The following is a 22247-nucleotide window of genomic DNA, read 5'->3' as shown; positions in this document are numbered from 1 at the left end:
GCCTGAGAGCTATTAGCTGTAATGTATATCCCTCCATTTGGGCTTTGGAACCAGGGAAACGCCAAGGACAGTTGCTTTGGTTTGTCTCTTGGTAAAAACCTGCTCCGGGACGATGTTGATTGTTGGCAGGAGGAGATTCCTGATTGATGGCCTCGCTTCGCCTGTGCGCTCAAAGGAGTCAGTACCAATGTCAGTGTAATTTTTGGGCCTTTGGATGTTGGTCGTTAGATCGTAGCCGTTGATTTTTTGGTTTGTGATTTTCGTTTTCGAGGCTTTTGATTTTTGGCCTTTTTGATTTTGATTTTGATTTTTGATTTCAGGCTTTGGATCTTGGCTTTTCGATTTTGGTATTTGGCCTTTGACACTTTGGCTTTTTGACAGTTGGAGGCTTGAGGCTTGAGGCTCCTTCCTTTTGAGTTGAGGCTTTGGCTGTTGGCTGTTGGCTTTAGACTTTGGCTTGTGAACTTTGGCTTTTGAGTTTGGCTTTAATTTGGCTTTGGCATTTGACTTTGCCTTTGGGCTTTTGGCATGGCCCTTTTTAGCCTTTTTCTTTTGACCTTTTAAGCCTTTGGTTAGCCTTTTCAGCCAGCCATGAGCGGTGATATAGCCCGGCCACAGACCCTCCGGAGATAATGTCCGAGAGGCGCGCTCAGTCAGCTTCACTCAACTCAGGTTCGGGGTAGACGACGTCGTCGTCATAGAAGAGCCGGCGGCGCTTGTTTCCGCGCCGGCTTTCTCGCCTCTTACGCCGTTGCTCGAGGATGGCCTCGAGCGGGCGATCAGTTGACTTGTGGATCGCTTTCGGCGGGCAACACATGCAGAAATGACGGATGCAACTTGCGGAGGTGGAGAGGGTGACTTTCTTCTGCTTTTTGATGTGTTTGTTCTTCTGCTGGGCTGGCGAGTGCGCAGAGGCCGCGGGAACGAGAGCGGTTGCGGGAGCGGGAGCTGAAGCCGAGCTGGAAGTGGAAGTGGAAGAGCAGAAAGACGGAATGACGGCTTCGTCTGCGTTGCTCTCTTCACTCTCATCTTCCGAAGACGGGATGACGGCTTCGTCTTTATTTGCTTCGCTAGCTTCGCTCACTTCGCTATCGCTGTCGCTTTCATCGCGTGCGTCTGGCGCGTATTGTGCTCGTAGCCGCAGGTATAGCAGGTACACGCCTCTTCGGCTCCGGAGATACTTTACCTCTTCTTCCGCTTGCTGCGAGTATGGGAATGACTCGCGAGCGGGCTTGAGGATGCCCTTGCCTAGGATGGGGGCGGGGACTACGGACATGATGATGGTATCATTAGTCGGAGGTTAGTATTGTATGTGTTGGATGTGTGGCTGTGTCCTCTGTTTGGTTTTGGAGGATGGAGAGGAGAAGGAGAAGAAGAGAGAGAGATGGAAGAGCGGCGAGGTAAGGTTAAATAGCCCGGGCTTGGTGAGTCGGAGCTGCATTCCTTGTCTTCCAGCTGTTTCTAACGAGAGTCTATGATGCGTTCTTGCGGCGGTCGTGTCCGCGGATGCATTCCAGCCCTATCGAACTTGAAGCTTCGGCAAGCTTTTTCGACTAGGATCAGGAATGTGTCGCGGCGAGTTCCTGGCCTACCATGCGGCTCACATGTCATAGCTCTACCTGATGCCAACAAATGTCTATGATGCGTGGTGGCGGCTGTTTTTCCGGACGGGCATACTAGCCCTAACAACCTGAAGCTTCAGCAAACTTCTTCGACCTCGACCCGGAAGTTGACAGCGGGAAATCCCTGGCCTGGCATGTGGCTCACATACCAGTCCTTCTACCCCATTCCAAAGATTGTCTATGATGCGTGGTCGCGGCTGTGATCGGCGTACAGTTCCAGCCCTAACAATCCGAAGCTCCAGCAAGCTTTTTCAACGATAATCCGGAAGGTGCCAGCGGAAGGATCCTAGCCAATAAACATGTAGAATCGGTTGTTCGACCGTCTCCCTTGCTGTGCCATGACAACTGCTACTTCTGCACATGTCAGAGTATGCTGGCACGTTGGAGGCTGGCATCCGAGCCATAACATCAGAAGCTCGGCCATGGTCCTGCTCATGGCCCCTTTAGACAGAAGAGCATTAGGGCTAGAATCCCGGAGTGGTCGTCTAGGGCGACGGGCTGTTATTAAACTGTTTGTAGAACATGACAACTCACATGAACGAGCAGGTCCATCTCCCCACCACTGGATTTCGGGATTGGTCTCGTAGATGAATCCCGCGGACTCCGAGTTGGGATGGCTGTTATATCCGCTCGGACTTAGCAGCTAAAGGCCGGTCGTGCCTTCCATAGCAGGAAGGATGTCCATATAAGGGACTCTCTTAGGCCTTCTTCTCCTCCCACTCATCGTCACACCCTCATATTCATCCTAGAAGAATCCTAAGATCTTTATTATTAATAACATATTATTACCACCATGTCCACCCATCGCGCAGCCCTCCTCAAAGCCAAAGACACCCGCTTCACAATCGAACCCGTCCCAACACCAGCCCCCGGCCCAGGCGAACTCCTAATCCAAGTCAAAGCACTGGCAATCAACCCCGTCGACGCCGCCCAGCGCGACAAGGGCTTCCCTCCGATCCCCAGCTATCCCACAGTCATTGGGTCTAGTGTCGCCGGTATCGTCGTCTCAGCCGGTCCAGATGTCCCAGAGACCGCGCCGCAGCCGGGAACCCGCGTCACGGTAATGGCGTCTTCCTTTTATACTGGAAAACTGGAATACGGCGCGTTTCAGGAGTTTGTTCTGACGAGCTGGAATGGGGCTGCCCCGGTGCCTCATGCGATGAGTTTCGAGGAGGCCGCGGTGTTTCCGCTTGCTGTATTGTCGGCACTTTCGGGGTTCACGACTATTGGAATTCCGCTGGATACGTGGTTCACACTGGAGGACAAGAGGGCGGTTCTGCTTTGGGGTGGTGCGAGTAGTGTCGGTACGATGGCGATCCAGTTTGCCCGCCATATGGGTCTTGTTGTCTATACGACTGCCAGCGCGAAGAACCATGAGTACCTCAAGTCGCTCGGTGCGCATCGGACGTTCGACTACCACGACGCAGACGTCGTTTCTCAGATTGTGACCGCGGTCAAAGAGGATGGAGTCATGTTGACCGACGCACAGATATACGCCTGGAACTCGCTACAGCCCGTACTCGATGTACTCAAAGACACTAAGGGAGACAAGTTGGGAAAGGTTGGACATGCACCGCCTCTACTGCCGGGTGCTCCTTCAATCGAGGGCGTCGAAGTCAAATTCATCTTGCCACCCATGGAGCCGGCCGCACATGAACAGCACAAGAACGAGGTCTTCCATGGCTGGCTAAAGCCTGGCCTGGAGAATGGGTCGGTGGTTCCTAGCCCAAAGGTTCAACTGGTCGAAGGCGGATTGGAAGGCTTGAATGCGGCGCTGGATATCATCAGGCGTGGAGTGAGTGCGACGAAGCTTGTGGTCAAGGTATAGTTGGGCAGTGGATCTTGATGGCGAGGTCATGGTGTATTCTTACTAGTTTCTTAGGGTTTATGTTACAAGGACTGAAAAATTGATGCAGATTAAGCCCAATGCTCAATACTGCGTAAGCTTCAGGTACATGAGCAGGGGAAAGTGGTTTCTACCGTCATTCAGGGCTGAAAGCGTAGACCAAGCCAAGAAGAGCTCTAGGCATGGGTTGTATATCCAGGTAAAGAAGGTCTCTATCAGAACTAGACTAAGTATAGAACATTCAATGGTATATCGGCCATGCGAGACAGAATATGATCACCCTGCAAAGGCCGAAGCTTGAGTCTAATATCGTATCTTTGATCCAGGCCTGGCGAACTTTCCTTTCAGATCGTCTAGATATAGTATCGCTAGGCGAGCCCACCACCGCGGGGATTGAAGATTGAAGATGCATCAACTGATTGCCCTTCCCTTGATGCTGGACAATGCACTGCACCGCTGGCGCCGTTGAATCCGTAGTGAGCAGCCGTGGGGTACGGTACCCAATGGGGACGGGCCTAGGTACTCAGATTATAATAAACCTCAGCGGGCTGGCAATGGGAATTAGATCCTGGGCCGTCTCTAGCAGAACACTCCCGTCCATCCCGAGCAAGCTGAAGCTGAGAGGAAGCATTACCGTAATGTCCGAGTTAGAATTCTCCCATGCGGAACCCGGAGGGTAGAGCCCAATGCCCAGGAAGGCATTGTTGCTGTTAATGGTCTATTAATATAATACTATAACAGCTGATTCGCCTCCACACAGCCCGGATGGTCTAGTCGTAAGTTACCTTGCACTACTACTACCGCAGGGACATCACACTAACAGAAAACAGGTATGATTCTCGCTTTGGGGTTTACAATACTTAACTGCGAGAGGTCCCGGGTTCCTCCCGTCTCGGGCCTATAATGTCTTTTTTTCCCTTTTCTTTTTGCTTTGCTTCTTAATTGTGAAAGAAAGGTTATGCAGCTATCATGTATGTGCTATTCTTTTAATTTATTCGTGAGACTTGTTGTGCTTGGGAAACGGAGCGGTATTGAGAGCTAATGCAAACCAATGCTACCTCGAATAGTATGTTTTGCTTACTTTAATCTGTAGTAGACAAGAAATACAGATAGCCCCAACTCTAGAGTTCTCGGCCACACAGAGCAAAGGTATATTGTTAGACGAGGACATGGATGTATCGAGCTCAAGTCTCTTGCGGGACTATGAATGCAAAACGTATCCGTATACTGAACAGGCCCAGAGATATACCGCAAATAATTTCATAGAGCCCGAGCTCCGCATCTTTCGTTTCCCGCTCCTCCAGACGTTGCATTTTGTCGGTCACTTTCTGCTTCGGATAGTTTGCTATGTCGACCACTGCCCCCAACGGGTTACAAGATGCATCAAATCAATACCCTGGCTGGCTTCTTACCGGTCCCATGGTAAGGCCTTCCACTTAACAATTTCCATTCTCTCGTTGGGTAGTCTTCCGCCTCAATGTCTGTTGGTTGGATTGAGGGCTCATATGCCCGGAAGGGGTCAGCGGAGACTCGTAGAGAATCCTCAAGAGATAGCAAGACTTCATGCTGGCCATGGCAACGGATTATGAGACCGCCAAGTGAGCGACGATATCAGCCCGGATTGACAAAGAAGCCACAGATCTCAAGATGCCCCAGGGTGAAGTAAACCGGGTGAAGGGAAGACCTTCTCGCTTTCAGCCTGGGACGTGTGCGACTGCGCAGCTTGCTCATAGTCTGGCGGCGACTGGAAATGGGTTGGCGAGGGAGGCCATGGGCTATGAAGTAATGCTGGTGGCTCTATGGTTCGTGAGTTCTCCAGATGCGGTGACAACAGCGCAGCGCGAGAAGCTCGCATTGTCCTCCCTGATGTGGAACTTGCATTCCGCTGATAACTGAGCTGCGCGTCACTGGCGTTGGTATAATTATCGTGAGTAGCCGTGGAATTTTGAGCACCGCTATAAGGATAAGCTGGGTAAGCCATAGCCCGGGGTGGAATCCACCCCTGGCCATATGGCGTAGAGCGAGTATCTCGCATTCTAGTATCTAATATGGCACTGGAGCTTGCAAGACTATTGCCCAGCACTCTGCCGAGTTGCTGGAATCCATCGTTTTGCGTAACGATGGGGCCCTGGGGGCCACTCAGATCTTCTTGGTAGTAACCTGGGTAGGGTCCTATTTCCGAATCACTCCGCTCCAAACTTCCAGAAGGGGGTGGCATCTGCCTATATGGCGTGTCGTTCTGGTGCGACCCATTGAAGCCTGCGCTGGGAGTTCTAGACGAAAAATCTGAACTGTACCAAGTCTGTGCGTATGGAGCGTCGTTTTGCCGCGAAGTATTGAAGCCCGCGCTGGAATTTGGCGACGAAGAGACCAGATTGGACCAGCCGGGTCTTGAATTCGCGAACTCATTCATTCCTGTCCTGGGGGCCTTGGCTACCGTGTGAACATGCTCGTCGGACACATTGTCGAAGTATGGTCGCTTTAGTCCTTCATCACTATGTTCGCTTTCTGAGCTAACCGCAGCATTGGCACGGGCAACGGTTTCAGCATCAAGGTCACTAACATAGCTGTTGTGTTCTAGTATGCTCGGCAAGCGACTGCTTGTCAATTTGTGACGGTTCACTTCTTTATCAAATTTAACTGGAACATGCTGTGGCTCTGCAAAATGTGACCCTGCAACGTCAACAGCATCTGAGCCTCCAGGCAGGAATTGAGAAAGCCGCTGTTCCCACAACACAAGCCGCTCATTTACTGGAAGGTAAGAGTGCTTATCCATAAAATGGTCTCGGTAACCGGACATTGCACGACTAAACAGTCCATCATCGTTCAATGTGGCAGTTCGAGCGCTATCGACAGGATTGATGGCTTCTGGTGCAGATCCAGCGGAGGCACCACTGTTCGTGACGGGTATATATTGGAAATGGGGTAATGAGAAATCGGAAACCCCATTACCTGCGCTCGAAACGGCATCAATTTCACCTCCTGACTCGTCAAGATTGATGACCTGCACTAGTTAGCCCCTAGCAAAGGAATAGACGGACGATGCGAGCTACCTCTGAATAGTGTAATACGTGGCAATTCGGGCAGCCGAAACCAAACGGTAGGCTTGAAGTCCAATTCTTGCCACAAGCATGGCAGAGCATAATGTGGACTGATGAGTCTTGTCCGGATGCCATCGGCGCCATGTAAGCATTATCGACAGAGGAGGAACCGATAATCCTGTCTTGCCGCCGCGGGAGACGCTGTTCATGAACATTACTGCACTGTTCATTAGGATCAGCAGGGGGGTCCAGAGCAAGGGTTTGGCGATCCCGTGGTGGCTGAGCGCCTGGCAATTGTTCCTGAAAATTTGTTCCTGAACTGTTTGGGCCTTTGGTGTTTTGAGATGTTGCCACAGTCGCTACCTCATTACTTCGCATAACGGCACGGATCGTACATTTATCGACATGTCTATAGAACTCCTGAACAGAGAAGAAGATATCGCTGCAATTAGAGCAACCGACTGCCTTCTTCGGACGTTGGCCCACACCTGGATTTTCCTGGTAAGCTCCGTGTTTGGCAAATAAATGACGCTTGAAGACATCTGCGCGATCGAAGTTTTTTGACTCAAGAGAGATAGAGTCAGGACAAAAACCGCACATCATACTCCCTCTGTAATGAGTGAGCAGATGTCGCTGTTTGTCAAGCTTCCGTGCAAAACCTCTGGTGTGGTAGTTGCAAGTGATAATGGGACACTGTTCAGGTCGTTCAGGTCCGTATGACACCATATCACTCTCCGAACCGTCGGAAGAATTCTCAGAGCTCGCATACAGAGATGCTGGAAGTTTAATGGGCCTTGGGTCAGCCCTGCTCACATCCACGGAGGGATCATTCGAACGAGGTCTTAAAGGCGAATCTGGCTTTGTATGTTGATGGAGCGTGTTAGCTAGCAAACTTGCGAGTATGGGGTCTGACGCCGCGTCATAAACAGTACTACGGGCATGGTCTATAAACTCCCACCCAGAGGAATTCGGGCCCGTAGCTGAACAGCCAATCTCACCAAGATTAACCGGTAGAGTGGGTGATGGCGGGTAATGTGATTGTCCAGGCGCATCCGACCGTTGATCGGAGAAGGGGGCCTCAGCCAAATCGGCGAGGTTTGTTCTGCTTTCAATTATGCTTTCAACGAATCTTCCGAACAATCCAGGAGCCCCTCCAGTATCTGGTGGGGATGGTGCTGAGAGTCCGTGTTCTTCTTCCGGAGGCTCCAGGGGAAAGTCGCGGTCAGGTATCGGAAGACCTCTCCTTGTCAACATCTTCTCGCGTCTTGCCCTTTGCTTGTATGAGAGTTTCGACCAACCGTTGTAAAGGTGATCGTCTGAAAATCTAGAATCCAACTCCTCAAGTTCAAGTTTCGAATCTGGCCCTGGTTCGTTTCCTACGTTTGGGCGTCGATCTTGCCCGAGACCAGCTCGAGACCCAGACGGAAGAGAGTGAGAAGTTGAGTGCTCTGCCCTGAAAACATCATCCATATGACTATCCCTCGGGGACAACATTAGAAGCTCGCTTTCTTCAAGCATAGTGCTGCGAGTCCGAGCACCAGACGACTGGAATTCGCTTCTCAGAACTTCAGAACCATTATCATAACCCTCGTCATCGGGGAAAGGAAGTGACTTCAATGCCAAGAATCTCAGATGGCTTGCAATATGTTCCTCGAGGCTAGGATCCCCCGATTTTCCACATAGTGGACAGCATTCGAATAGAGGGCCAGATGACCGGCTGCTTCTCTCCGCGAGTATGGCTAGCTGCGACTTGGTGCTTTTGTGCTTGGTCGTCATGTGTTCTTCATACTCGTCCTTCGTATGGAAAACTAAGACCCCATGCGACTTTGCTGTACAACGCCATCGCACACGATGTTGGCGCATGTGCTTTATCCAATCTTCACTGTGGTTGTACAGATCAGTGGGTGAGGAACAGTTATCAAAGAGACACACGTATGGGTCGAGATCATATTTGACATGTTCACTGTATGGTCAGAATTCAGACATGGCTATTTAGGTGGTAAAGGCCAGATTTGAAGCGTCATGCGTAGTTGTAGACTGACTTACATCCATTTAAGCTTGTTGGTGACGATCGTACTCGATAAAGAGCAGCAACAATAGGGACAGATGACTTCCATACTTCCGTTGTTGCAAGCCATTCTCTCGCCCTCCATCTTTTTTTCTAGTTCCTTCTGGAATAGCTCGCTTCTGGGTATTCTCTCGGAGATTGGCAACGAATCGATGAGCGTCTCGAATTCGACTACGTGTTGCTGTTTAAGAGCTCTGAGTTTCCGTTGTATTGGTCCTAGGGGCGGAGGAGGGAAGTCAAACTGTTGAACAATGGTCCAATCTATTGTTTTTGCTCTGCTGATCACCGACGGAGCAGACGCTCTTTTCCAAAGCTCCAAATTGAGTGTGGTGGCAGTCACGGCCCGAGAGCTAGCAGTACTTCGTGATTTCTGGATGATCGGCTCTGACGCCTGTGCAACTGGGATTGGGATTGGGACTGGTACTTCGAGACCAGCCTGCAACGTTGTCGGGTTAGGGACAAGCTTGTCGGGCGCGGAAGATGTTTTCGATGGGGCTTTCATGTATCGTGACCGGCGATAGAGGATGCGTTTTCGACGAAGAAGCATAGTCGCAGCGAGTCTCTTTTGAAGCCCCCGGTCGCATCCTGGGAACCTGCGCTGGATAATTTCAAGCGCAAAGTGGTCCATGAAGCACTGTCCGATATCGTTTCCATCGTCATCTAGGATTTTGAACGCGGTCGCGGCTTTCTCATTTTGACCATCTCTGCTTGCTTTGCGAATTGTGTTGGAAAGCTGATGCATCAATGTAATCTCCTCGGCCATTCCGCTAACGAGTGAACCCAGAGATTCGGACTCGGAAACTGGATTCTCGTGCCTGAACTCTTGTACCGGACGGTTGAAACCTAGTCGTGTTATATCTGCTCAGCATCTATTAGTAGGGACACTTCATTGAGAACGTGCAAGAGGTATTTCTCACATTGCTGTATCTGGTCGTTCAGGGTCCGAAGGAGCCGTCGTACAAGACGTTGTATGTCGGGCGCTTCCCGCAGGCGATAGTCAAGCGATCCCCGAGTAGGAGCGAAGACACCGATGTTAGACAACCATATCGAGAACCTCCCAAACTGATCGTCAATCTCGGACTGCTGCTTCGGGGAAAGAAGATAGAATTGGTCAAGGCATTGATTGAATAATTGAAGGCAAAGCTTCGCGCACTCGGATATTGACCCATCTTGCCAGACAACCTCCATGGTTCAGACTCCTCGAAAGCGGTAGAAGTCATGATGGCAATGACGCTGTGGGATTGGAAAAGTGCCGTCGGAGTTGAGACGCGAGAGATCGTGCGAGGCTGAGGCTGAGCTTCGAGTGCGCCTACCCCGCACAGCCTCGCACCTCGTCCATTTGACCCTCTGTCTTTTCTCTTCCCAATCATGAGAAAATATCGAGATGAGCTTGTTTCTTATGGTGACTTATTCTTGTCATAAACGGATGATTGAGCGTACAACCCTATCGAGCCGACCAGATGGCGACTCAGGTGAAGACATCCTCTCCATTCTCTGATGTTTGGTACCTACTTATTGCTCGGTCTGTGCTGACGCGATGGCTGGGCTGGGATAGGTCGACCTTTTGCTAAGTTCCCTTTCGATCTTCCGCCAGGTTGCGGACCACCTGCAAGATGCCGAGAAGGACAGTGACCTGGGAAAGTTCTTCGGACATGTCAATGCGTACGGTGTCATTTTGATCGATTGCCTCTCGCCGCTCGGTCGCAATCAATCTCGACCTAGTGACCTTGATTCTCTGTTCTACCTGCTACTAAAAAAGTTGACAACGTTCTTCCGCCGTTCACTTTCACCTGAATACGAATCAAACCTTCCGTCATCGAATCCGTTTCGGCGCTTGGAAACATTGATACACTATTGGAGTGCAACCGCGGACAATGGGAAGAAGTTGGGTTGGACACGGCAGTGCCTGGATTTTAGCTGTCACGAACAAAGAGCTGAAATGATACTCATGCTTCGCGGGTGCGTTGCGACTTTGCAGACCCTGCATTACGATGAGCCTGGGGTAGTGGAGCGTCGAACTCGAGCCAAAAAGGGAAAACGACCATTATCGATATACACGTGCGCCAAAACCGTGTTTGATGCCCTTGCAGTTTCGTCAAGAGCATGTTCAGCTGTACATAACCATGATTGCGCCGCTAGACTACGACTGTCGACTTATCAAAAGCAAGGGGAGGATCGACATGATTTTGAGGCACTTATCACACTCAATCTGACCTGCCACGTCTGGCAAGAAGCACGAATTCAAGCTATAATCTCAAGCCTCCAGCCTGCAAAGAAAACCACTGTCAAGTTTGTTGTACCGGAAACCAACATCGAGAAAAGTCAGCATCGCCGATATCGCCGATTGGCCGTTGTCAGATTATGTGAACAAATTGAGAAGCTGAAGTCAAAACCAATGATGCGTCTAAACTTGGCGGTTGAGAACGGCAAGCTGTGGAAAGACCAATCGTCTCGAATTGAACGCCCAATCAATCAATCGGACTCGCAGATCTCCCTCGCGGATATCATCAAGCAACGTCCAGCTAGCATGACGGAGAAGGTGAAACGAGTTCTCGCAGTCCTGCTCGCCTATACTGTTCTGCATCTTCATGCTACACCATGGTTGCGACCATCTAGCTTCAATGCCGACAACATTCTCTTTTTCGGCACTTCCGCTACGATTCCGCTTAAACCATATATACACTCAGCATTAAGCGAATCTTACATTGAGGCGCCACAGAGTGATACTGATGAATTAGACCCCGATGACCTACCGTCACATCCTTTTCCGGACATAGTCATGCTCGCAATATTGCTCATGGAACTATACCTGATACAGCCTATTCGTTCATTAGCGGAACAGGTTGGCATGGAGTTTGAGGAGTGGGAAGCTGTTGATGACAATACAAGATACTCCATCGCAATTGCAGTCTATGAACGGTTCCAGACAGACTTTCCGGACAATTACCGACAGGCGGTTGATAGGTGCCTCTCTCCGGACATTGGGTTCGACGAAAATGATGAAGAGCTTAGCTCAGACGATCTGAAGATGTTGATTTACGATGAAATAGTGCAACCCCTCGAGGACGAACTTGATCAGGGATTTGGAAACACCATTCAGATCGAGAAGCTGGACGATATTGCTCAGACCATGGATCTTAGTCGTTGGGGGCAAATGCGGCAGCCCAACCCCGAATCCCTCAGTAAATCTGCCGAACTCAGCACACTAGTGCAAACTGCACCTATGACGGAGGGTAGCATATCTATTGCAAGAACTTCCACCTTCTGGTCTTCCTCCGAGCGACTGGTAAGCAACATTGATACCTGTTCGAGTCATCAAGACTATACCGTTGGATGGATTTGTGCCCTCCCAAAAGAATTGGCCGCTGCACAAGCACTTCTCGACGAACTGCACCCGCCGTTGCCCCAAGATTCTTCTGACCTTAATAACTATACACTGGGACGCATGGGAGCGCACAATGTGGTCATGGCCTGTCTTCCATCAGGTGTCATGGGCACAGTCTCCGCAGCCAGGGTGGCAAATAACATGCGATCCACGTTTAGATGCCTCAGGTTCGGTCTGATGGTAGGCATTGGTGGCGGAGTTCCGGGCGCGGAAGATGTCCGACTGGGTGATGTTGTCGTTGGGGAACCCAATGGGCCGTTCGGAGGTGTCATCCAGTATGACTTTGGCAAGACCGTCCAAAATGGAGAGTTTCTTCGGACAGGTTCACTCAATCGGCCCTCAGATTTGCTCTTGACAGCCATCTCGCGACTCAAAGCGGATCATTATCGCAACGGAGCCGATCTTAGCCAACATCTGATCGGTATGTTCGACAAATATCCGCATTTGAGCCCCGAGTTCTCTCATCCTGGCAGTGAGCACGACGTTCTTTATAAGAGTGATTACGGCCATTGTGCGAAGCCCGGGTCATCTTGTCAATCCTGTGATTCTTCCAAGCTCATTGGCCGGACACCTCGCAGCTCCCAATCACCGCAAATTCATTACGGCCTCATTGCATCTGGTAACCAGGTAATGAGAGACGGAAGGACCCGCGAGAAACTGAGAAATGACCTCAATGTGCTCTGCTTCGAAATGGAGGCAGCTGGCATCGTTGATGTGTTCCCATCCCTGGTTATTCGTGGAATCTGCGATTATTCCGATTCACACAAGACCAAAATATGGCAGGGCTATGCAGCGGCGACAGCAGCCGCTTATGCAAAGGAACTCTTGAGCGTCATCTCCGGCAGCCAGATCGACAACGCTGAGCGATTGGGCAGTTTTCAGTCTTGAACAACGGTATCTGAAATCCAGATGCAGCGACAAGCCTGCAAGATAGAGCAGGCTACTGGGCCGGAGATATGCACTCCCGTACCTAGTTAGCCTCCGTTCAAGGCGCTTTCGCAAGGAGATCTACCTTTGTTCTCGCAAATAAGCTAGATAAAGCTAAAAAAAAAATAAATAAAAATATAAAAATATAAAATAATTTGAAAATAATAAAAAAATAGCTATTTTTTAAATAACTAGCTTGCCTAACAGCCTTGCCTACCACTAAATCATAACCTTATTTAATAATTAGACTTAAGCTAATAAATCTGCGAATAAATACTACTACTACTACTACTACTTATGGTAACTAGTATTTTTAATTTTGCTCTCGCAAACATGGTCACTAGGCTGCTGGCATTCAGAATTAGGGCTGGAGAAGACCCACAAACCACTTGGACCCACCTAGCCCTGTATTCCTGGAGACCGCAATGGGAATAATAAACTAGGAGACAACTCATCACTGGGACCCATGTTCTTGTATTCCGTGAACTACCGATACTCTCGCCTCACAGGCCCTCCGTGAGTAAGATAGACTAGTGGTGTTCGATCTCATTCTTGCCACTTCGGCCTCGCCTCGCCAATAAGGCCTCCCTGGCACCTCAAGTATTTCTTACGATGGGCATCCTCTTGGACACATTAGCATACGTTGCCCAAGAAAGAAGATGCATCAAACGAGGTTTTTATTGCCAATTAACGAACTAAACTATCATCCTTTCTCGCTGTCTCTACCCAACCCCTAATAAGATATCGAGACTCCACTGGCTTCCTTCATCTCCGGGATTTTCATTCAGACCATTTCATCATTTATCCATTGACGATTTCGTTGCAATAGTCCAATAACATTTTCGCAAGCACTCAATGATTTTCCCATTACAAGATCCGAGACCCTAACAGCCAACACAACTAGGGGCCTGCGCATTACCCACAAAAGCACAGCATTGGTTCCCGCACTCGGCAGCAAGCTTCCATTGTCGGCCGTCGCAGGAGGCGACCGCGTGGTTTCCTTGGATGCATTGGTATCCGGCGCCCGTGCAAGGGGAGTTGACGGTTACTTGGGCCGTGGTCGAGGTGAGGGTCAGCCCGAGGGCGAGGAGAGAGGCGAGAAGTTTCATCGTGGTTTCGTTTGGAGAGTCCAGTGATTTGAACTTGGATGAAGGAAGGCAGAATTGGATGCAATTCAATGATGATACTTGGCAATAATGATTAGGTAGCCCTGGGAGAGATTTTGAGAGACAACAACAACTGGGTCACTGATGCACGACAGGGCTGGATATATGACCGTCCAGAAGCGCTTTGTCCTCCTAGCAAAGTAGCATCGGTGCGACACTATAGCAATCTATTGCCTTCTGCAGCTGCAACTGTCTACATCGGCTAACAATAGCACCAAGTTCTGTTCCACAGGCGACGCAGGGGTACCTCGATCGTACTACGTGTATGCAACGCGAGCCAATTGAATACCACGTGCAGGGTATCCCCTGTCTTATATTCCCCTACTGTGTCTGTCAAGCCAGTCTTGTATCTGGTTTTGTACCGCCCATGCTAGGCTCTTCTCAGGTTGATACGTGGTGTACAAGTTGCACAGGGGGAATGGGTGTAAGGCGCTCCATTAGTGGTTGCATGTGCGGTTGACGGGCAACATTGGCAAGCTCGTTTTTTCAGGTTGACGCCGACAGCATCTTCAAGGATTGCCGCTTCCTCCACCTGGCACTATTGAGACGGGAGGTCTTGCTCGGCGAATTCAGTCCAGGCGTGTACGCCGGGTGGTCAGCGAACCATTTGCTTTCGCTGTTTTCGGGTGCGGATCAACGAGAAGGAGTGACAATAGCGATGTCCAGGTAATTGACTTGCTGCACGTCAGATTGGTGTCCAAAACGACGCACATACCTGGATATGCATATCTTGCCCCGTATCCGCCCATCAAACAAAAGTTCTTACATAGAAAAACAGACTCCGACGATGCGCATCCCACAGATTAAACCCACCTAGGAAACCTCATTTATACTACCATGTTTCCGCCGCGGCAGCTGAACCAATCAAACACGACAGGCCTCCTTATGAGGGAATACGGCGTAAGGGCTTTCCATTCCCTGTGGACCAACCGTACTTTGGAAAGTGTGATATGGGGTTGATGCTGACAAGCCAGAATAGCACAGGGTGGATAAACCGACTTTGTATCAAACATGACGTCTAATCCTGCCAGCGCTACCTAGGAGCAGGAGACACTGCTCAGACAACAAGCGGAAGCCACTTGAATCAAGAAACAGAGTAATCCGACCGCGGTCAAAAAGAACAAACAGCAACCTCTAGAGCCCGAAGAAAAAAAGAACCAAGCATTCTCCCTTCCAGCGACATTGGGTTCTTCAACCCGGCTCTAAAATCCAAGCCCATTTCCTCGGGAACTTCTAGGGGCCCGATGGGGTTCATCAAACCAGAGAACTTGCCACAGCAGCGACAGGCAGGCGTGCAATGAGCTCCACCGCGACCATCCCTCAACCGCCCACCCCTGGCCTTGGTGCAACACCCACACTTCCTCGCACAGCATCCTCCCGCCGCACCGCAGCGCCCGATCAGAAAGTCCGTTATGTACCAATGGTTACCCGTACAGATAAGCCCGCGGTATACAGGCGTGTTCATGAATCCGTCCAGAGCAATCTCAGCCTGCTTCCGTGAGAAGTGGTACGTCTGCTCATTCGCTCCCCGCTGGGCACAGATCTCCTGATAAACGGCACGGGCCTCGATGCGCTGGTTTTCAGATGAGTCTGCATTGAGGACGATGCTCTGGAGTCGATGGCTTTCCTCTTCGAGCCAGGCATCGCGTTGGATGGCGACGTCTTGGACCTCGCAGCAGGCGAAGTAATTGCTGGCACTCCTCCACTCGGCCTCACACAGCCCGTTGTGACGGAGCTGACGGCGTCGGTGCTCCTGCGCTGCTTTGCTGCCTTGCGTTTTCTCAATGAAGTATTCGTGGAGGATGGTAAGGCGCCGTGCGATTCCTTTGCCGGTACGAGGGCACAACACAACAGTCCGTCATAAGTAGCTGAGCATGGGCTAGGAGCTTATGAGGCTGGTGCTAATTCGTCTCCATCGGATCCAGGTTCGGTTCTATGACCCAATAGAGCTGGGATGTTGCGCGGGCCGTGGATGCAGGTATTTTAAGTAAGTTACTATAGTAGAACATGAGCCCATCAATAGCCAGAAAAACACAATCTTGTATAACAACTTAACGCCTCTTCTCCTTTATCATGTGATTTCCTATGTAGTCTCTGATACGGTATCACGTTTCTAACGCCTCCTAATTCCAACGGTTAAGCTCTTGAATGCGTCATATCTCCATACATTTTATCCATCGCTTAAACAAATAGCCTCTGTCTTAGGAACGTGCCCTTTCTATCTCCTGTACAGAGCACCAAAAGTCAACACAGAGGCTACCTTCTGCCACATCATCCTCTCATCCTCAACCTTCTCAGCAACAGCCTCCCTCCCATCCTGCGCAAGATGCACTCGATAACTCCGTGGCAAGTATCTCCCTGGCTGCCAGATATTCCAAAGCACCGAGTTCAGCAGCATGAGGCTCGCCTCAAAGACATAGAAAAACCACTCGTAGCGCAGCACTGGAGTCAGCGAGCGGAGCACTTCCATGTCGTTGATGTCGATCGTTGTAGAACCCGTATGTTCGACGAGGCGGTATATGCACCGGACGAGAATGAGAGCCATGCTGATATATAGTGTCCGCAGCGGAACAACAACAGACCTGGTCTGTAGACCTGCCTTGCCGCATCGACGGTGGAATATACCCGCCAGAACCACAAAGGTCAAAATGACACCTAGCTGCATCGCCAGTGCGGCTATGGTTAAATGGCTCCCTAGATCCTGCTGGCTCTCTGAGCTAGACGGGTTCGACGACAGTGAGACGCCGAGCGCATTCAGGATCTCGACGAGGGCCATCAGGGCCCCGAATGTCGACGTCACGCGGTTGGGAGGAAGAGGGGCGGGATGGGGGACGTAGTGGAAGATCCGGCCCAGGACGTGGTAGTTTGCTAGTTCGAGGAGCGGGCTACAGCAATGGATATCAGTTAGTGGTTGGTGAGGTCATGGAAGAGAGGTGGGTACTTGCGGGCAAATGTAGATGAACACCTGACTCAGGACAAACATAATCAAGACAATCTTGTCTTCCTCGTCGTAGAGATAGTTGTACGCTCCATACTCGCGGAACGCATACCCGAGTGTGAAGAGGACGCCGCAGAGGGGATGGAGGCCGAGTAAACGCCAGGATTTGTAGCGACTGGACATGGTCAATGTCGTTAGAGAGGTCTGAAAAATCGACAGCTGCAGGGTAGTAGTCTATCGTTACTTACAAGCACTGCCAGATATGCGCCGCAGCGGAGATGGCATATGCAATGGTGAAGAATATTGGCGCTCCCTTGTTCGGAACGTAGACGTAGAGACTCCACAGGACTGTTGGAGGATGTTAGCTCAATGCTCGACGACAGCAGAGAACAAACTCACCAGGCTCGCCGTTCGCCATATCGAGGTCGCGTAAACTGAAAGAAGAAAAATACTGATGGATATGGGAAGAGTTTCGGCAGCTGGCTATCGTTGCGGAGGAGGTTGCACCCCAACCCTTTATATGGCAGCATTCTCAGACTAACCAAGCCAACATCAGCAATCAACTCAGCTGCAGCCTGAAGAATACCCGTAGGTAGTCGAGTAGTATCATGGCCTCAAACTGCTGCTGATTGCCAGAATCCTCTGCTGTCAACAGGGCCTACCACGCTGAGCATACTTCGCAGGATGATATCTGAAACAACCAATCAGAGCACCAGTTTTCAACACCATCCATCGGGATTTTCCGAACACGCGTGTTAGCTAAGCGAATCTAGCTGCTGAAGGCATAGCGCACATAGTGCCAAGCGAAATGGGGCGGAGCAGGCTGCAACAACGATCCTGGGCTGAGGTTGGGGTATATTAGACCCCGGCGGACACTCCGCCATCTCCATAACGTAATACGCGTGTTTGATCTCGGATTCCACGGGGATCCAGGTTGTTATGATCCGACGACGACATAAGAAATCGCGGGACGGGTGCGCTGAGTGGTTGGTCTGCCTTCCCAAGGTCTGTGGTCCCGTATGCTAACAGGACACGCAGCAAGCGGCGGCACGTTAAGGTAGCCAACATCCTTCGTTGAGCATGGTGGCAGTACCGTATCATGGAGCTAACCGGGACGGTCTGTATCAGTGCGACGAACGCCGCCCAAGATGCCTGCTCTGCAGCATGTCCAACCGGGACTGCAGCTTTTCGTCACTGTCCGCGGCCACAAGCAATCCAGGCAGAAGTATACCGTCGCCGGCATATACCGGGCCGCAAACTCCAACCTCTTCAGGCAGCGGGACGCATTCAGAGTTGCGGGTTAACACCCTAGACGAAGCCATAAACCTCCAGCACGCCGAGCTCCTCATCCACCTAACCTCACCCGCTGCATCCGACATCGTCAGTCTAGGTGACGGTGTCGAGCCATACCATACAACTATATCCCAAGCCCTAAGCATAGGACTGCGATCCCCATATCTCCTGTACCAACTGCTCGCCTTCTCAGCGCGGCATCTGGCGTATCTCCATCCCGAAAGAGCAGCAGACTATACGCACCAAGCAACGAGTCTGCAAACACGCGCAATCTCCCTCTTCACCTTGCAGACAACCCCCATTGTCGTCGGCAAAGCGAACTGCGTCCCGATATGTCTTTTCTCTGTTGTATTGGGGCATCATCTGTTAGCTGACACACTAGCCCTCGCGGCACAGCCAACAAGCGGTGCCTTGGATGTCTTTCTCGGCCAGTACGTCCAGAGCCTGTCGACGCACCGCGGCGTCTTCACGGTCGCCATGTCCGGCTGGGCCTATCTGATGTCAAGCGATCTCGCATCTGTCCTATGTCGAAGTCGAGCGTTTACGTCTCGCGAACCGAGCGGGCACGAATGCCATCAGCTCCGGGGTCTAGTGACCGAATCTCCGACGCTGGATTATGCGGAGAGGGGGGCTTGTCTGCAGGCAATCCGGTATCTGCAGCTCGGATTCGATGCCCTTACGCCGGGAGAAACGGGCGAGAACATGCGATATCAGATGCTCTTCCTCTGGAACGCCCTCGTGCCGCCGAAATACACGGCGCTACTTGCTGCAAAGCGACCGGAAGCTTTACTCGTCCTTTCGTATTACACGCTGCTGCTGCACCACGGCCGACATATATGGCAGGTTGGAGCGGCAGGGAGGTACATCTTCGCCATGATTGAGCAGGACATGGGACCAGAGTGGAAAGCGTGGCTGGAGTATCCTCGCGTGGGATTTGGATTTGGGACGCGGGCTGGGTAACATGAACCACCATTTTATTTCTATCTATATTTTTGTTCCATGATCGTGTCGTACATCACAACATATCATACATAACTTCTTCAAAGTTTCTCGTGTCAAGGTTTCGCTCCCGGCGCTTCATCACGCAGTGGCAGAGCGATGAGGTTCGGAGACGGTCTCCAGGCCCCCGGGGCCGCGTTTCCATATCGCTTCGATGATCAGCTCTAAGCCATCCAGTTGCAGTTTATATCGGATTGCAGCTGCTCGTCAGTCCCCTGACGGACTTCCACGCAAATCGCTCAAGGCAGACGCGACTTGCCAGCAGCACGACTAGCAGCAAGGGCGCCAGCAATACCAAACTGGCTCGCAACACCGTTGATACGGTGCGTCGAGTTCAAGTTCTTAACAACAACCATCTGGTAGCAGGTAGCGGAACCCTGGCGGGAAGCAATAACGGACCAGGCAAGGAAGAGCTCCCAGATGCGGTACCAGCGGGGCCCGAACTTGGCCTTGATGGCCTCGACGTTGCCGACCCAGTTGCGGTACCATCTCCAGAGGGTTCCGGAGTAGTGGACGCCGACGGTGTCGATTCTGCGGTTGTCAGTTTTATTATTCTGAATGGGATAGGGAAAAAGAAAGTGAGGTTACGTACCCCTTGATCTCGAAGCCAGCGGATTCCAGGCACTTGACGTAGTACCACAGAGGAGTGGAAGCGTCGGCACCGCGGAAGATGTACTTGTTCAGGTAGAGACCCCAGATGAAGTCCTCGTACTGCCAGGCCTGGCGGAGACCAGAGAGCTGGACGTACATGGCGCCGTCATCCTGGAGCATGTCGTAGCACTGGCGGAAGAAACCGGTCAGGCGGCGGATACCAACGTGCTCGCCCATCTCGAGCTGGGTGATCTTGTCGAATTTCTGGCGGGGAGCGTCACGGTAGTCCATGCAGAGGATCTTGCTCTGCTCCTCGGGAATGCCGGCCTTGCGGAGAGCGTCGTTGCCCCACGCAGTCTGATTCTCAGCGATGGTGAATCCGGTAACCTTGGCGCCGTAGTTCAGACTGGCGAAGCGAGCGAGAGTACCCCAGCCGCAGCCGATGTCGAGCATCGTCTCGCCTTCCTTGAGTCCGATCTTCTCGCAGACGACGGCCATCTTGTTGTCCTGCATCTCCTCGAGCGTCTCCTCCTTCTCAGGGTCGGAGATGATACCAGAGGTGTAGATCATACGGGGGCCAAGGAACCAAGCGTAGTGGTCATTACCGCTATCATAGTTAGGACGAACCTGCTCCTCATCCTGCGCCTTGGTGTGGAAGAGAACATCAACGAAGAAAGTGCCAACAATGAACTTGAACAGGTCCCAGGTGAAGGAGAAGTTCGCCCAGTCGTGGCGGTACTCCATGACGTCCAGAGTGTCACCGTTGAACTCAACAAGACCGTCAAGGTACATTTCCGAGAAGGTCTGCATGGGGATCTTGTTTTTGCCGTGCCATTTCGCCTTGTCCGCCTCGCGCTTGAAGGTGATGTAGTGCTCGACCGGACGGCCAGGCAGCTTCACCTTCTCATTAGTGCGCGGGCTGAAGGTCGAGACGTAGGTCCAGAACGCGACAAGAACAGGGAGAACAGAGACAAGCGCAAAGAAGATGAACGTCTTCTTGCCGCCGCCAAAGAACCAGGTTAGGAAAGCGGGGACGCCAACGATTGCGGCTCCAAGGGCATAGTTGGAGAAGCTCTCGTTTCCAGGCCCATCAGCCGCCAAGGGCGGGTTGTTGATGGCGGCTGCCTTTGCAATTGCAGGTAATTTAGCAACGCGCGTCACAAGTTAGAAAGAAAGAACAGCCAAACGCACCTTGGTGACTTCGATTCCGCAGTCCTCGCCCGTCTCGAATTGCGAGGGCTTGGCGGGCGGAGTATCGATGAAGTCGATGTCGGCCGTCAGCTCGACGGTCTTTTTGGCGTCGCTCATGGTCAATTGGTGCCTCTGAGTCCCCTGGTGTTGAATCGAGAGGAAGGAAGGGATGAGGGGAGTTGAGGACAAGCTGGAGGAATGTTTTGGTGTGGAGCCGCGTTTCACCGCTGATCGTCGCACGTGCAGATGCAGCCTCAGGCTCTAACAACGGAAGAATGTCTCTCCGCTAGGGGAACCAATGACGTGATGGTTCAGTCCAGGCAACAGGCATCATCCCGTGGTCTGGCCAGGTCGACAACTGAGGTACCGTTACACATTCGTTGTCTTCCTAACAATAGACAAAGTACATCTCCAAAGAGTCTATCGTAAATACTCACCCTCTTACTTTCACTCCACCATGAACTTCTCTCTCGAGCCCGTCCAACCAAGCGATGCCCCCCGGATCGCAGAAATATATTTCTCAGCCTTCACGAACCCCCTCAGCACACGACTCATGCCCCGCAGCGACGAGGGGTACGCATTCCAAGTCGCCAACTACCAAAAGTCCGCAGAGGAAGCACAATCCGGCGAAGAGAAGGACATGGTCAAGATTGTGGGCACAGAACCGGGCAAGGACCCTGTGATCGTGGGGTTCGCGCTGTGGAAATTCTACGATGGCGCGTCGGATGACGAAGGGAAGGAGGAGGAGAAGGTGCAGTGGCCTTCTAGTTGCGATGCCGAGCTGTGCAATAGCTTCTTTGCGGGCGTTGTGAGGGAACGCAAGACGGCGATCGGGGAGCAGCCGCATTACTGTATGTCACTATCGTCTATTTCTTTTTGTTACTGAGACTTATGATTAATGAGGTGCAGGTCTTCATCTGCTGGCGGTAGACCCTGCTTTCGGTCGACGCGGTCTAGGCGAGAAACTGTTAAAATGGGGTCTCGATCGGGCGGACGAGAGGGGACTGGTAACGTTTATCTCAGCGTCGCCAGCAGGACGTGGATTGTATGAAAAGCATGGCTGTAGGGCTGTGCACAACTACGAGGTCATCCCCGGATACAAAGAGACTTCAATGGTCCGACCGGTGGCCGGTCTGCGGAGAGGATAGAGCATAGATTCCTGTACATACAATGCTAAGAA

The 22247-nt window shown here is 51.5% G+C and overlaps 8 protein-coding genes across 8 annotated transcripts; 4 read left to right on the top strand and 4 right to left on the bottom strand.

The window, feature by feature from the left end:
* Positions 1–649: 649 nt before the first annotated feature.
* On the bottom strand, positions 650–1276 carry BDW74DRAFT_180020 (uncharacterized protein; the record flags this gene model as incomplete). Its single annotated transcript, XM_073729621.1, has 1 exon — positions 650–1276. The coding sequence occupies one exon, from the start codon at positions 1274–1276 to the stop codon at positions 650–652; it is 627 nt and encodes a 208-aa protein (XP_073581876.1).
* A 1139-nt stretch (positions 1277–2415) lies between these two features.
* BDW74DRAFT_186475 (zinc-binding alcohol dehydrogenase family protein) lies at positions 2416–3450 on the top strand (the record flags this gene model as incomplete). Its single annotated transcript, XM_073731273.1, has 1 exon — positions 2416–3450. One exon carries the CDS (start codon positions 2416–2418, stop codon positions 3448–3450), a length of 1035 nt encoding a protein of 344 aa, XP_073581875.1.
* Positions 3451–4427: 977 nt separating this feature from the next.
* BDW74DRAFT_156725 (uncharacterized protein) lies at positions 4428–9797 on the bottom strand. Its single transcript, XM_073725034.1, has 5 exons — positions 9495–9797; positions 8556–9435; positions 6522–8472; positions 4881–6472; positions 4428–4825 (listed from the first exon to the last, which is right to left on the bottom strand). Exons 1-4 carry the CDS (start codon positions 9763–9765, stop codon positions 5111–5113), a joined length of 4464 nt encoding a protein of 1487 aa, XP_073581874.1. The 5' UTR covers positions 9766–9797; the 3' UTR covers positions 4428–4825; positions 4881–5110.
* A 1-nt stretch (position 9798) lies between these two features.
* On the top strand, positions 9799–12850 carry BDW74DRAFT_169079 (uncharacterized protein; the record flags this gene model as incomplete). The annotated part of the gene is made up of 3 exons (XM_073726938.1): positions 9799–9855; positions 10133–10466; positions 10512–12850. 3 exons carry the CDS (start codon positions 9799–9801, stop codon positions 12848–12850), a joined length of 2730 nt encoding a protein of 909 aa, XP_073581873.1.
* A 3304-nt stretch (positions 12851–16154) lies between these two features.
* Positions 16155–17411, bottom strand: BDW74DRAFT_186471 (putative RTA1 domain protein; the record flags this gene model as incomplete). The annotated part of the gene is made up of 4 exons (XM_073731272.1): positions 16155–16940; positions 17001–17168; positions 17242–17341; positions 17393–17411. The coding sequence occupies 4 exons, from the start codon at positions 17409–17411 to the stop codon at positions 16274–16276; spliced, it is 954 nt and encodes a 317-aa protein (XP_073581872.1). The 3' UTR covers positions 16155–16273.
* A 746-nt stretch (positions 17412–18157) lies between these two features.
* On the top strand, positions 18158–19246 carry BDW74DRAFT_180015 (uncharacterized protein; the record flags this gene model as incomplete). The annotated part of the gene is made up of 1 exon (XM_073729620.1): positions 18158–19246. One exon carries the CDS (start codon positions 18158–18160, stop codon positions 19244–19246), a length of 1089 nt encoding a protein of 362 aa, XP_073581871.1.
* Positions 19247–19265: 19 nt separating this feature from the next.
* On the bottom strand, positions 19266–21292 carry BDW74DRAFT_156720 (uncharacterized protein). The gene is made up of 3 exons (XM_073725033.1): positions 21068–21292; positions 19878–21001; positions 19266–19816 (listed from the first exon to the last, which is right to left on the bottom strand). Exons 1-3 carry the CDS (start codon positions 21182–21184, stop codon positions 19525–19527), a joined length of 1533 nt encoding a protein of 510 aa, XP_073581870.1. The 5' UTR covers positions 21185–21292; the 3' UTR covers positions 19266–19524.
* A 232-nt stretch (positions 21293–21524) lies between these two features.
* On the top strand, positions 21525–22215 carry BDW74DRAFT_180013 (GNAT family N-acetyltransferase; the record flags this gene model as incomplete). The annotated part of the gene is made up of 2 exons (XM_073729619.1): positions 21525–21918; positions 21977–22215. The coding sequence occupies 2 exons, from the start codon at positions 21525–21527 to the stop codon at positions 22213–22215; spliced, it is 633 nt and encodes a 210-aa protein (XP_073581869.1).
* Between the last annotated feature and the right edge of the window lie 32 nt (positions 22216–22247).

Source organism: Aspergillus multicolor (genome assembly GCF_047715735.1).
Source record: "Aspergillus multicolor strain CBS 133.54 unplaced genomic scaffold BDW74scaffold_20, whole genome shotgun sequence".
NCBI lineage: Eukaryota > Fungi > Ascomycota > Eurotiomycetes > Eurotiales > Aspergillaceae > Aspergillus > Aspergillus multicolor.
Note: the sequence above shows the minus strand (reverse complement) of the source record. Positions and strands in the feature narration are given on the sequence as shown.

Bases quoted from the DNA above. Each gene is read 5' to 3' on its own strand.
- BDW74DRAFT_156725 (XM_073725034.1), bottom strand. From the start codon at position 9,765: ATGGAGGTTGTCTGGCAAGATGGGTCAATATCCGAGTGCGCGAAGCTT. The intron at 9,436-9,494 runs GTGAGAAATACC...GATGCTGAGCAG, and splicing joins GAACGACCAGATACAGCAAT to ATATAACACGACTAGGTTTC. The intron at 8,473-8,555 runs GTAAGTCAGTCT...CTGACCATACAG, and splicing joins ACCAACAAGCTTAAATGGAT to TGAACATGTCAAATATGATC.
- BDW74DRAFT_156720 (XM_073725033.1), bottom strand. From the start codon at position 21,184: ATGAGCGACGCCAAAAAGACCGTCGAGCTGACGGCCGACATCGACTTC. The intron at 21,002-21,067 runs GTGCGTTTGGCT...GCAATTGCAAAG, and splicing joins GCGGAATCGAAGTCACCAAG to GCAGCCGCCATCAACAACCC. The intron at 19,817-19,877 runs GTACGTAACCTC...TGACAACCGCAG, and splicing joins GCTGGCTTCGAGATCAAGGG to AATCGACACCGTCGGCGTCC.